General features: G+C 33.5%; 1 protein-coding gene across 6 annotated transcripts in view; it reads left to right on the forward strand.

Moving 5' to 3' along the window:
- The window catches only part of LOC145263202 (uncharacterized), a 420,826-nt gene that overhangs the window by 375,433 nt on the left and 30,681 nt on the right, over positions 1-14,712 (forward strand). For all 6 annotated transcript variants that reach the window (XR_013864489.1, XR_013864490.1, XM_080120271.1 and 3 more), the window contains 2 exons: positions 4,683-4,763; positions 11,000-11,084. Coding sequence is in view for 4 of the 6 variants with exons in the window: in XM_080120271.1 (XP_079976397.1) it covers positions 4,683-4,763; positions 11,000-11,084 (166 nt within the window). In the remaining 2 variants the exon portion in view is untranslated. The remainder of the gene's footprint in view (positions 1-4,682; positions 4,764-10,999; positions 11,085-14,712) is intronic.

Here is a 14,712-nt window from a genome sequence, read left to right on the forward strand (position 1 = left end):
CCTTCCACCTGGCAATGTTTTGACAAGGTCGGGTATATACAGCTGGTTTTAAATAAAACTAAAACTAACGCATTTGGATTTCATGTCTTAAAATATTCAGCAGAATTTAATCTTGGAATTTTTACTTTATTTCTTCAAATGAAGTATTGCTAATTTCTGTTTTGATTATTTGAAAAACATTACAGATTATTAAGGTGTAAATTATTGGTTTATTAATGGTGTGCACATCAAGGCTCTGATCCACATCTGGCATCAATTGAAATGGATGGCTCTCGTCTAGGGGAGGCTCCATGTTTTGATAAGCTTCTGGGATGGCCCTTTACTCCTGATCTGAAATGGAACACGTACATCAAGTTTGTTGCCTAGGTCGCTGAAAAAATAGTAGGATCCTTCTACCACTCCAGAAGATATCTCACTACTGATGCAATTTTCTATCTATAGAAAAGCCAAGTACGTCCAAGGATAGAGTACTGCTGCAACATCTGGGCAGGAGCTGCTAAAAACGGCCTATCTTGCTTTGACTTCATGGCTTAGTAGGGGATGCCCTTTTCTCTTCCCTGCAACCTCTCTCCAACAGAAGAGATGCTGCGAGCCTGTCTTTGTTTTATCGTTATTTCCATGGCAAGTGTTCGTCTGAACTCCAATCCCTGGTCCCCTCTCGCAAATCTTTCATAATAAACACCTGTCTAGCTGAAACCACTGTCAAAAATTTTCCCCACTCTTTATCTGTGCCAAAACCAAAACGTAGATTCTATGAACAAAGCTTCTTTCTTAGAAGTGCACGCCAGTGGAACTCTCTTCCGTTTGCCTGTTTCCCACCTGACTACAACTTGGATGTCTTCAAGTCCAACATAAACAAATTCCTGATGAACCGCCCCCTTAAGTAAGACACTTTATCAAATCTCCAATACTAATGATTACTACAATATTTGATTACTGTACACTCAATAACCCTTATCTCCGAGTGGCTTCCGGGCCTTGATTAGTGGTGACTTCCATGTAAAAAAAAAAAAATGGTAGAAATTATCAATAATTTACGCCATTAGACATTTCTGTTTCTGAATTTTTTAGATATGAATTGCTGATTCGTATTATTTGGATTACTGTTCTCATCTTGAATCTTATTTGCATAAAATTTCAGCTGATGTAATCTTCCACCTTCTTATTGAACTTGAGAATCTTTATCACTCTGGACCATACACAGAAATTCAAACTGAACCCTGTACTTAATCCATGCTCTCATTCTGTGAGTGATGACTGGGTAGAAGCCTTAATTCGCAATTGTATTTTTGAGCATCACCCACATTGAATATTGAATCTTTATAAACTTGTCCAAAACACTTGGCAGCCCGCCCTCCAAGTTGCTGAGCCTAATATGGCTAAAAATTCTCAACTCGAGCAATTTTGAGTAAAATCTTGTCAATGTCTAGTGTCCCACGGCACACCTGCTGTACAAAAGAGTAGATTAAACTTCACTTGGTTTGGCAGTATATATAAAAGAAAAAGTTGATGGACCTCCACGTTCTCTTGCAGCGCCTCTGCGGTACAAAAGAATGTTTAACTTCTGAGTTGGTCAGTTCAGGCCTGTCACTGTAAAATAAATTTTCTTTTCAAATGTTCCCCCCCAAAAATCCCAAGGACAGAAGAGATTAATGCATGCAAAGTAAATATAGTTTTGGGACTTTGAAGAAATTTACATAAAGAGAATTTTAAAAATATATATATATTTGAATATAATAACCAAAGCTATGCCCAAGAATCCATACATTATTTGCCTCTTTGTTTTTTTTGGGGTGGGTGGGGTGTCGGTATGCTAATGTTTTTTTTGTAGAAGTCACTGCTGTTACTATTAGGAGGGATGGGGAGAAAATGATAGGGTAACACTAATGTTCACATGTAGTAATGTTTTGCGTCGTTGCATCTAAGTTGTGGGTGGAGCTGTCGGCTTCACTTCAATAAGCTCATTTTTTTTTTTTTTTTTTTTTTTTACAAAAAAGTCCTTTGCAAGAGAAATCTTAATTTCTGGCACACAAATTACAATTCAATTTCAATGGGAAATTTATTACTCAGATGGAATATGCAAGAGAAATCGTAATTTCTGGCACACAAATTACAATTCAATTTCAATGGGAAATTTGTTACTCAGATGGAATATTCTGACATGCTTGGTATCTTTCAGGTAGGGGACACCAATTAGAAACTTCAAGTTTCTGGCTTGTTTTCTTGTTTTCCTATTCCTCTTTCTTCTGTTCTGCTGATTTTGGGCGGAGTCACGCCCTTTATACTAAGACTAGCAGGAGTGCCCAATGTTGCCCAGGTGTTTGTAGGTGTGTTGAGTAAAAAAAAAAAAAGTGGTAGTAGGCAGGCAGGCTCGAACCTGTGGGGCGAAGGTGGAAAAGACAGTAAAAAAAATAATCCTGACATCTTACCTCTACTCCATGATGTGATCGGAAGTGTAAAGCGTTCAAATTAAACATAGTCAATCAAAAAGATGACTTGCAGAAATGGCGTTGCTTTTAAACCTCTCATGAAGGTCGTTTTTAATGTGGGAGAAGACTAGCCCCCCCCCCCCAAAGGGGTCATTCTAGCAGTATCCAAATAAATAGTAATTGTCTCAGTATGAAAGGTTTTCCCTACATTGACCAAATACAGAACAGATATTACCCAGGTGAAGGTCGAGAGTTGGCGGTTGCATTCGATCAGCTTCACTTTATTTATACGAAAAAGACAAACACGTGAAATGAGGGAATTTTTTAAAAACTCAATCAAAAAAATGACAGAGACGATGTTTGTTTGCGAATCTAAGATATTATGATCTAGGAAGTATAAAAAACTTTTATTTTAAACTGATTGTTTTTTTGTTTTTTGTTTTTTTTTGCAAAACCAATTTTTTCTTTTTATAAATCTTTTATTTTAAACTGTTTTTTTTTTTTTTTGCAAAACCAATTTTTTCTTTTTATAAATTTTATTTTAAACTGTTTTTTTTTTTTTTTTGCAAAACCAATTTTTTCTTGTCCAAATTGTTAACATTTTTTCTTTTCATAATGTTTGTTGTTTCATTGAATTACCTTTCCAAGAATGTAACTATTTTCTGATTTTACAAAATCAATTTCTTTTTTGCAAAACTGATTTAAAAAATTTTTTTTTTTTGCAAAGCCAATTTCTTTTATAAGACCATTTTTTTTTTTAATTTTACATTTTTTTTCCATAATCGATTTCTTTTATTTTTAAAAACTTAATATATATATTTTTTTTCCATAATCAATTTCTTTTATTTTTAAAAACTTAATATATATTTTTTTTTCAGAATGATGCTTGTTCCTTCATTGAATAATCTTTTCAAGAATGTAATATTTTCTTCAACAAACTTAAAGGGAAAGATAGGTTGTGGGCAGGGTCATTAAATGAAATAAAAAGTCCTGGGCAACACCAAGTAGATACAGCAATGTTACAGCTGCAATATTGAATGCAAGTTACAAGATTTCAGCAGTTTGTGATGTATGAAAAAACTCTTACCTTGCAGGTTTAAAACTCCCACAAGATTTCAAATTATATTTAGTTACCTTTTTATTTACTGTTGATTCCATGTTTTAATTTCGTTTTTGCATTGCCATTTTTTCTTCCCCCAATATTTTTACTGTTCCAGATCTGTTTTAATTATTTTCCTTACCTTAGCGCTTTAGACATGTCTCTTAAAAACTCCTTTATTATATATTTTGAATTAATTTTCTCTAAGCCCTTCACTCGAAGAAGACTAGCTAAATACAGTTAGTAATAAGTATTAAGACAAAATGTTAGCTGGGCACATATACCAACATGACAAATCTGCTGGAAAAATGCTCCTGTGACCTCTAGAGTTCACAGGATTGGCTAGCATGTCTTATGTTACAATCAAGACTGTTTTAAGAGAAATACAGTGATCTCTTGAAATTGGAGCATCGGGGCGCACAAACTTCATAACATGACAGATTTGCATTCAATTGTTTTTTGTTTCTATTTTCTTAAACGAAATTAAACGAGAAATAAGAGAAATGCTAATCAGTGGAATTAAAAAATTGGTACTTGTTCAAAGAGAGGCAACAGATATTTTTAAATATGTCCTTTTAAGCAAAAGCAATATTACTTGTCATGTCGGAGATAGTAATATATACCAAAATTATTAAATTCATTGAATAAAAAATTATAGTTGAAAGTAATTTTTATGGAAAATTGCATTTTTTGTAGATGTTTTAGAGTAGACTGAAGATTGTAGAAACAGGGGACAGAACTCAAAAAGCATATTTTAAATTACATCTAACATGTTTAGCCGATAGTGAAAGTTTTTTTTTTTTTACTTAAAACACAATAGCAGTTGTTCTACTTGATGCATTTTAGTAATTTTGGGATATATTACTATTTTCGACATGACAATTCAGTAAATATTATTTTCGCTTAAAATGACATAGTAAAAAATTTAATTCTGTTGCCTCTTTTCGTATAAACATAAAAAAAAAAGTCAACAACGTCAATTGATGGGGAGACTCAACAAAAATTAATATTTGTCACTGGTTTTCTTTCTTTTTTTTATAAATTAGTTTCTTTTTTTTTAAATTAATATGCAGTTTATATATATATATATATATAATTACCTTTTATAAATTTATTTGTTGCTAATGTTTTTTCAAAATTTTTTTTCTTTGCAGTGATGTAAGCCTACACGAAGATCCAGTCAACGTTATAAAAAGTAAGACATCGGTCAGTTCGTCTACCAGCAGCTATGGCGGGTTCGTGTCTTTTACTTTTCAATTGATTTTTGTTTGGGTACGGGGAGCATAGTTGGCACAATGGATACCAACATGACTTTTGGAATCAGCTTTTGTGGTCATTTACACATTCATTTTACCCACCCAGGGAGACGTGGCTGATACAACAAGAACGTAGATTAAAAGAGAAAAGGATGAAGATGGGACCATTGGGTGAAACAGTGGAAGTAAAAAGACTAGGATGTAGGTTAAAGTGTACCAGTTATCTTAAGGTTCTGATTTCAATCCTGAGCAAAGACAGCAAGATAATTAACTGAAAGAAAATATTCTAAGGTTTTGAAAATGGAATGCAAGTTACAAACCAATATTGTTTCTAAAATTTTAAAATCTTTCATTATAAATCCCAATCATACAAAAATGAATTTTTCATCGGCAGCAGACAACAATCAAATTATCAAAATGTATAAAAAAAAAAAAAAAAAAAAAATGAGGAGTATATTGCTTTAAGCATTGTTGATAGTTTACAAGGACTTGTATTTAAAAACTACTTGCTTAGGTGCCTGGCGTTGCCCGGGTGTTTGGAGGTGTGTGTTGAACAAAAAAAAAAAAATGATATTAGGCAGGTTCGAATTTGTACAGCGAAGAAGGAAAAAAAAAACGTAAACAAAAAATAGTGACATCTTTGCCGTTGCATCCATCGCCAAACCGGAAGTGGCAAAGGCTAGTTGATCGAAAAGAGGGGATGACTTTCGAAAATATCAGCAAAAAAAGCGACCCCTCCTTATAGAAAAGTGCCCAGTTAAGGGTGAAAAAAATTGTTTTTAGCCAATTTTTCAATATTTATCGTCCGAAGGGTCGAGCTTCCAAACGATACCGATCTTGTGAAAATCCGTCGCCTCTGTCGAAAGTTTTAGGAAGACATACAAACATACATACATTTAAACAGACAGGTGAGATTTATATAATAGACTGGCGGGGGTGCCCGGCATTGCCTGGGAGGGGGAAGTATTGGGATGGAGGTAGGCTCAAACTCGAAGCCTTGAAGCAATTAGCCTGATGACTTACTATGATGCTACGCGAACAGAGAAGTGAGGAAGGGTGAAAATAGACATTTTAAAAAGCAGGTGCTTAAACAAACGTCAGTGTTTTCTAGGTCAAACATCATGCCATAGTAGTAGTAGAGAAAATCACGGCGTGAATTTTGTCACATAAAAGTCGTTGAAATAAGATACAAAGACCACCGTTTCGTAAATCGGACATATTATAATCTAGGGAGCATATAAAATGTTCTAAGAAACAGTGACCACCCCAAGCACCCCCACCCCCGAGCCTTTGGCGGACATACAAAAAAAAAAAATGCACACAAACACACACACATTTTTGCCTTTATGTTATAGATGGGAATGCAGTTTTGCCTGAGTGTTTGGAGGGGGTGGGGGTGTTAATGAAAACGTAAGAATAAGCGAAATAAAAAAAGAAAACAGAAAGCGGGTGGTGGGGGGGTAATTAAAACATTGAAAAAAAAACCCCAAAAAGCTAACGGAAGGCAAACGAACGATGTTAAATGTAAAAATCGAAAAAAGAAAACAGAAAAACGAACGTTAAAAAAAAAAAGCACGTGAAAAATGGCCTAAATCAGCCTGTTTCAATATTAAAATTTTAAAAATCGGTGGGTACCTGGGTGTGTGTGGTCGGTCGGGGGTGTTAATGAAATAAATCCTGAGAATAAGCGAAGTAAAAAAAAAAACCCCAGAAAAACGAACGTTACATGAAAAATGGCTTAAATAACACTGGTTCTATATTTAAATTTAAAAAATCATCAAAAAAAAAAGGCATCTCACTCCACGATTCGAACCCAAAACGTTTAGATAATGAACCAACGTGCTAACCAACTGAGCTTAACACAACATACATGAAATTTAGTCAGTTCTTCAACTATTTAAAGTAAATCAGGTCATGACGTTGTCTGATGCATGCATAGAACCGGTCATCGTCACGAGGGGACGGTTTTTGTTGACCCCCCCCCTCCCCTCCCCTGTCGAAAATTGTCGTTTTTGGCCAATTTTTCAATATTTTTCGGGTGAAGGATGGGGCTTCAATATGATACAGAGTTTGTGAATTTTTGTCGTGTCTGTCGAAAGTTTTTAGCAGACACACATACAAACATACATGCATACATTTTCACTTTTTTATATATAGATAGATTTATTTAACATGATGTGCTGAACTAGGATGATAATGTGGTGCTAAGTTCTCAAATGTTTAAATAATACTAGTAGGGCAGCCGGCATTGCCCGGTCATAAAATACACTTAAATATGATATTTTAATTAATGCAGATTTTGTATTTAGTATTATGCTAGCATTTCAGTCCAGCGTTGCCCGGGTGCTTGGAGGTGTGTGTTGAGCAAAAAAAAAAAAAACGTGGTATTAGGAAGGCAGGCTCGAACCCGTACCGCGAAGGAGGAAAAGAGTGGGGAAAAACATGACGTCTTTGCTGTTAGAACCACCACCAAACCAGAAGTGACATAGGTTTAAATTAAGGCTAGACAATCAAAAAGAGGGGAAAAAATATTGGTAAAAAAAGCGACCCCTCCCTGTAAAAAAGTGCCCAGTTGAGGGTGAAGAAATTAATGTTTTTAGCCAATTTTTCAGTATTTGTCATGTGAAGGGTCGAGCTTCAAAACTATACTGATTTTATGGAAATCCTCTGCCTCTGTCGAAAGTTTTAGGCAGACATGCAAACGTACATACATACATTTATATATTGGTAGCTCAAATTTTCGACCTAAACTGATTATAAAGCTTGCCCTATCTCTGAATACCCTTTATGTAAAATTTCAAATGTTTAGACCAGAAATTGTCTGAGTAATTTGGTAGAGACCACAGAGGTCAATTTTTTTAAAACTTTCAACCCTATTATGACTCCTTAACATTTATTGTTTTTGGGCTCAAATCAAGTTAAAGTAGATCCATGTCCAAGGAACCTATATCTAAAATTTCAAGTGTTTAAACCCAAAATTGTCGGAGATTGGTAGAGTTCTCAAAGGTCAAATTGTTGAACTTTGACCCCTTAACAGCCAAATTTCTGGCCGAAAACGGATTACAAAGATTTTCCCAAATCTCAGTACCCTATATATCAAATTTCGAGTCTGTAGACTGAAAATTGACAGTTATGTGGATTCTGATTTATGAAAGTATGATAGGTTATAAAAAGGAAGGGTTGTAAAGAGATAGCTTTGAATTTGGAGGTATCAAGACCAAAACAAAATATGATGAAAGTAAAAATAAAATAAATAAACCCCATAATTTATTATACCATACCTGCTCACACTGAAACACTTATAATATTCTGTTGATCTATATTAAAAAAACCTTGTTAAACTTTGTGACATATTTCCATTCTATGGAGGTCAGGCGCGAACAAAGACCCCATAATTTTATTTTACCATATTTCTTCAAACTAAAACATAATTATCAAAGTATACTTACGCAAATAGATATGAAAATCTTTATTAAAGTTTGTGCCTATTTCCATTCTATGAAGGCCAGGCACGAACGCAGACCCCACAATTTTATTATACCATCCATATTTAAGTTAAAACATACTTATCAAAGTATTATGTACATCTTTATCAAAAACACTTGTAAAGGTTTTTTTTTTTAAATTTTTTTTTTTTTCATACTTTGTAGACCAGGTGCGTACGCAGACCCCCACAATTTTAATGAATCATCATTATGCCAGATCAAACATACCCATTCCTGTGTCTCGATATATCTATCATTATGTGATCAGTTTTCTATAATAGTCAACCATATAGGAGTCTATTCGTGACCAGACACACACACACAGACGTTCAGCTTCATATTATAGATATTGGACCCAATATAATAATAATGATTTAAATTAAAAAAAAAAAATGACTCTTATGAATGAAAAATGAAATCAAAATCAAAACGTTTAGCTTACAACTTATTCTTGCCTCTGCTGTTAATGACTAAGCTATGAAGACATTTGCTGCAAGGCCAAAAATTAAAACCTGAACCAATAGCTATTACGTTATGCATGCATATTCATAATGCCGACATTCAACAGCTGGCAAATTTCATTTTTAAAATTTTCCGTTTTGTACCAATTTTCCCCGGCTAAAACTCAAATATAAAGTTTTGCATTGATTCAAATACCCTATATATAAATTTGTCTGTACACCTAAAATTCTAGGAGGAGTTTGGTAGGCAAAATTTTTTAAACAAAATATATACGTATACATAAATATATATGGAAAGAGTTTTATACGGACATATCTACAAAGGACAGATCCTACAGCCCAGAAATCTTTCCTGCAATCACACCTTGACTCAATGCAGCACAGAAAAAAAAAAAAATATCACTCAGTCTCTAAAATGGCAGGTGAATGTCTGACATCCGGTAGGATATGCCATCCTCAGCAAAAACTCAAAGATAAAATTTAAAAAAATAAAAAAAGCAACTGAAGCTAGCTGTGGTCAAGTGTACCATCGTGCATTTTGCTAGGAAAAGGACAACATCCTCAAGCGCTAATATCAAAAAGTCTTATGAAAGTGACCTAGGCATGTTTAACAGCAATTTGAACAACGTGCGCATTTAAAATTATCTTGAAGGCCTATGTTGTCCTGTCATCACTCACCGTCAGCTAAAACTGTATCCAGCTAGGGTGAGACCATACTTAGAATTTGCACCGTCCGCTTGAAAACTGTTCAGAGGCATACAACAAAGTCAGTGCCTGCCATCAGATATCCGTCACACTCTGAACATGTTACTTTTTAAGATTTGGTTTATTGAATTTCTGAGGTTTAGCAATTGACTTTGTAAACACCCAGACAATTAACAACTCTCATCAACAACGACAGTCCTGAACACTTGCTTCATCTCCATGTGTCTAGGTCCTGGATATGACCTTAAACTATATCCGATGGTGAGGCCCCAGCTTACGGGCTTTGGGGAGTGTGGAGCCACCCCTTAATTGCCATTGCGCCCAGGTCCCCTCTGACCTAGAGTGGTAGTACCTGTTAGGGTCCCAACTATGGGTTGAATAGAAACTGACTTGAAAAAACCCCCCAAATATATTCTATTAAAAAAATTTTCTTCAAAATCACTGGATTCAGAATTAAATAACCTGAAAAGGGTTGATACGCCGTAAAACAAAAACAACCAACCAACCAACCAATCCATGTGTCTAACATGTATATGGACATATTTACAAATTCTGAAAACAGGACTGCTCCTACGATTTTGAGAAACAATTTTTTTTTTTATCTTCAAAATTGCTGAAACATTGAAGAAAGTGCTTGCATCAGTTGTTGGCTCCCAGGATACTGTGCCCCTTATATTTGCCGAAAGTACACTTGATGTCTATCCACCTCCATGCACGGTCCTGGATATGACCTTAAACTATATCCAGTGGGGAGGCCTCAGCTTGTGGGCTTTGGGGAGTGTGGAGCCACCCTTTAATTGCCATTGCTCCCAGGTCCACTCTGACCTGGAGTGGTAGTACCTGTTAGGGTTCCAACTATGGGTTAAATAGAAACCGACTTGAAAACAACAAATATATTCTATTAAAAATTTTTTCTTCCGAATCTTTGGATTTGGCATTAAATAACCCGAAAAGGGTTGATATGCTGTAAAACAAAAACAACCAACCAACCACCTCCATGCACGCACATATATCATGACTAGTAACTTGTTCGTTTTCCTGATAATCGTACATTATCTTATGTATTACACATGCTTTTCAGCTGAGTTGTAGGCCACCTACAGAGCACTGCACACAATGATTGCTTTATTTAAAAAAAAAAGAAAAATGGACTCTCCCGTCTATTTCAACATATGAGCTCCGCCATAATAATTAAGTTGTCCGAAAATCCACACAGGATTTTTTAAGTGTTGAAGGCTTTGTGTGGAATCATCCACACTCTTTGGGGGCGGGGGTCAACTGCTGATCTCAGTTGATACAGTTGATTGCCACGGACAGAGCAGAGAGTAGATCTCATTTTTCATCAGTTTTCCTTCTCTTAGATGCTTCTCCTAACAAAAACTGATGGTGCATCTCTCCCATTGATTTTAAATGTTTCCTTAGGTACTAACCTAACCTTCCCATGTCTTGGTGCAATACATACGGTGCCTAGTATTCCTAAATGGTTACCCATCTGATACTGACCAAACACATCATTGCTTAACTTCGATTAATAGATTTTTTTTATTTTTTTATTTTTATTCAGAATTGATGCTGTAGATCAGCGAAAAACGAGTGCCTTAACAAATGAAGTTTTTGTTCCATCAGTAAAAATATCTAAAATCCCACAGGTAAAAAAGATTTACATTTTATTTAATGAATGAAAATGAAAAATTTTGCATATGATTTTTTTTATTACAGAATCTCGATCCGTTTTCTACTTTTTCTTTATTTTAATTGTTTTTTTTTTTTGTGCCTAAACTCGTTTTTCTAAAAACGTTACCATTTCTGATTTTTATAACTATATATATACCTATTTACTATGCCTCCCCACGGGACAGAGTTAGACACCAGGGTCGTTTTTTAACGTGGAGAAAAGGTACAAAAATAAAAATTGTCTCAGTCGTGAAGGATTTCTCCTCCACCGAAAGAAATAGAAGTGCAGCATCTGAAGAACAGATGTTATTTATTTGCTCCCCCACTGAGCAAATTAGGCACAAGGCCGTTTTTAATGTGAGGTAAAAACCAGCTCCCCTAAAAGTAGGCAAAAAGGGGGCACTCTGGTTACCAAAAATAATAATTGTCCCAGTATAGAGGGTTTCCCCTCCATTGACTGGTACAAATTATCTTAAGTGCCGCATCTGAAGAACAGATACTACACTTTGATCTTATCCCGAAGGCCAAATATATATATTCATATATTTTTATAACTATATATATATATATTCATATATATATATATATACATATATATATATATATATATATATATATGTGAAGATTCTGATAATTAGCTGATGCAGACGTGCTGTGACTGGTGATTGTCCATTGCAGATGTAGTGGTACTTGAACCAAAAACAATGAAAACATGTCAATATTCAGACAGTAGACTGATGGAATTGAGTTAGAGATGGACAAATGTTGAAAGAAAATAGGATGAGGCTTCAAGATGTTGATTAATATTGCATAAGATTTGGTACTTGTACAGTTTAATCAAGACATTAAAAAATAAAAATATTGAAACAAATTTATATTGTACGCATCCAGTATGGAATGAAGTTCTCCGAAAAAAAATTTAACTTAATTTCATTTTTTTTTTTTTTTTTTTTTCTTTTTTTTTTTTTTTTACAGCGGAAAAACAGTTTATGATACCGAACAAAAAATTCGATTTTTAGGAAGAAAAGCTAGTATTAAAGATGGGGAGGGAGTGTTGGTGCTTTAAATTGAATTATCTCCCCGTGGCGTGGTCAAAAAATTCCAAAATGTCTATCTTCAACCTGCTGTCAGAAAAACATGTTTTTGTGCTGTAAAAAAAAAAAAAACTACTCTATCATATAACATGAATTTTTTTTTTTTTTTGAGATCTTCAGTCCAAAACGGATACGTACAATATGACCTTTTTTTTTTTTTTTTTTTAGCATTTTTATTTTTTAATATCTTGATTAAGTACCCAAGATTTTAACAACTGTAATGTTGTGCTTATGTGTGATAGTCACATTAATGTATGAATAAGAGTACATTAAAACGTGTTTTACCCAGGCCTTAGTGTGAAGAGTTGTTCTGTGTTCTGTGTGTTCCTACGCCAAGGGGTTACAGTTTTTGTCTAGGAAAGTAGTTTGTGATATTAATACAATAATTGACAAAAGTTAGGACATCATTGTTTTTGTTTTGCTCAAACAGCAATGTGATAAAGATGTAATAAGGTTTCAAACAATGAAATTAGTGTAGGCATTGGACTACATAAAGATATAGATAGATTCTATTGAAAGGATTGAAAAACAAAAAAGAATGATAGCAAATGAGTGTTTTGGTCTCTGTTGGCCTTCCTGTATCATAAGTTATTCATATACAAATAAGAGAAATTTGGGTCTTATGCAAAAAGCGAAATGTAGCAGTTAAAAATAAAATGACAAAAACTTTAGGAAATACTTGTTATTGAAAAATATTAGAGTCTCCCGAAAATTGGAGAAAATAAATCAAGTATTTTTATTTAATAAATTCAACTGATACTCATAATGCTCAACGTCCCCACCCGACATCAGTTTAGTAATTCAAGGGAGATAAATGAAACTTTTCGTCTACAATAAAGATGACAAATGGCATCACTTCAGCGTAAAATTGCTAATCTTATACACAAATTCTGCTCTATAAATTTTTTATAATTTTCAGTGTATGCTAATATTTTTCAGTGAGTATTTCCCAAAGTCATCCTATTATTTTTATAGTTCTTATCCAGAATTTATTGTAATTAAAAAAAACAAAAATACAGAAAAATCTTTCTGATGTACATACTCATCACTGAACGAAAAATTTTAACTAAGAAAATTTTATGAGAAACATTGTTTTAATCTGCCATGTTTAATAAAGTGAGACAACTCAATTCGAACTACCGAGATTTTAAAATCGACCTTGTAATGTCGAGTATAATATGAATCACTAAATCTCCTTTAAAATTTTATTTATATATATATATATATATATATATATTTGTGGAAATATATCTTCTTATAATATATACCAATCCTTATTTAAGAAGCTCAATCTTAACGAATAAATGACAAGACTATATTCCAAATTCCATATTGATTGATATAATAATTAAGTGATTGGTTTTGCACTACGAAACAGATACTGTCAAGAATTGTAAATGTCAACTGAATTAAAGGAATAAATTATAAGATGGTCAGCATCATGGGCTTTGAAATATAGCCTTTGTTATTTATTCACTATATATATATATATATATATATAACTACTTGATCAATTTACGTGATTTTTATATCTTCATCCCATGACGTGTATGTACAACATAAAAATATAATGAATGCAAGTTTAACCTAATTAATAAACGATAATACTCTTTAATCTTTAATTGCCGTATTTCACTCCCATGTCTATATGAACAAGCACAGAAATTTGCTCTGCAAAATAACACTTTAGTCCTATCCTGTCTTGTTTTATCAACATCTTCAGGTTTTTATTCAGTATCCCCGTGAATAAGTCCAACAATTCTACATTTTTTTTTACTTTATGGACTTCATGTAAATTGCGGACTCTGAAAAAAAAACAGATTTAACTCACCATCTGATGTCAAAGGTATCACCTCGTTCCAAGGAAAGCAAAAATAGATATTTCAACTTTTGCTTGAAAACGGAACCCTTTTTCTCTTAAAATAAATCCAAAACAATTTTGAATAGAAATAATTGTTTTGAAATTGTCTTTGTATATGATAAAATTGTTGGACAAATTATTGTACGTTTGTTTAGCAATTCACATTGTTAAGTATATTATATTTTCAAACAATTCTATGTAATACTTATATTTATATTGTATGCTTTTGCAGTTGCTGGATAAACTGTTTTGCTTTTTTTGTTTTGTTGTGTGATTGTGCTTTAAAAATGTTTTCCTGGTTTCTATCTTTTTTTGCTTTGCAAAATATAAATGAAAAAAAAAAAAAAACTCTGCTTATTTTCTCATTGCGAAAAGTCTTCCAAATTTCTTTCTATGATAAAAGTAATTTGTCTATCTTGTTTATTATTCTCCGATACACTTTATTTGTAAGTAAAAAATATCAAATATTTGAACGAATAACGTGGACCTAACAAAGGGGAGACAACTAAAGTATAGCAAAGAACGATAACTCTTGCTCTTGATTAGTGTAAAGGCAGATAACTGGTCTCCGGTAAACAAAAATAACTGATATAATTTGGTGCTTATTTTTTATTTTATTCTTTTGCAATCACACTGCCATGAGCAAAA

Source organism: Euprymna scolopes, chromosome 38 (assembly GCF_053919585.1).
Source record: "Euprymna scolopes isolate OS-2025 chromosome 38, ASM5391958v1, whole genome shotgun sequence".
Lineage (NCBI taxonomy): Eukaryota > Metazoa > Mollusca > Cephalopoda > Sepiida > Sepiolidae > Euprymna > Euprymna scolopes.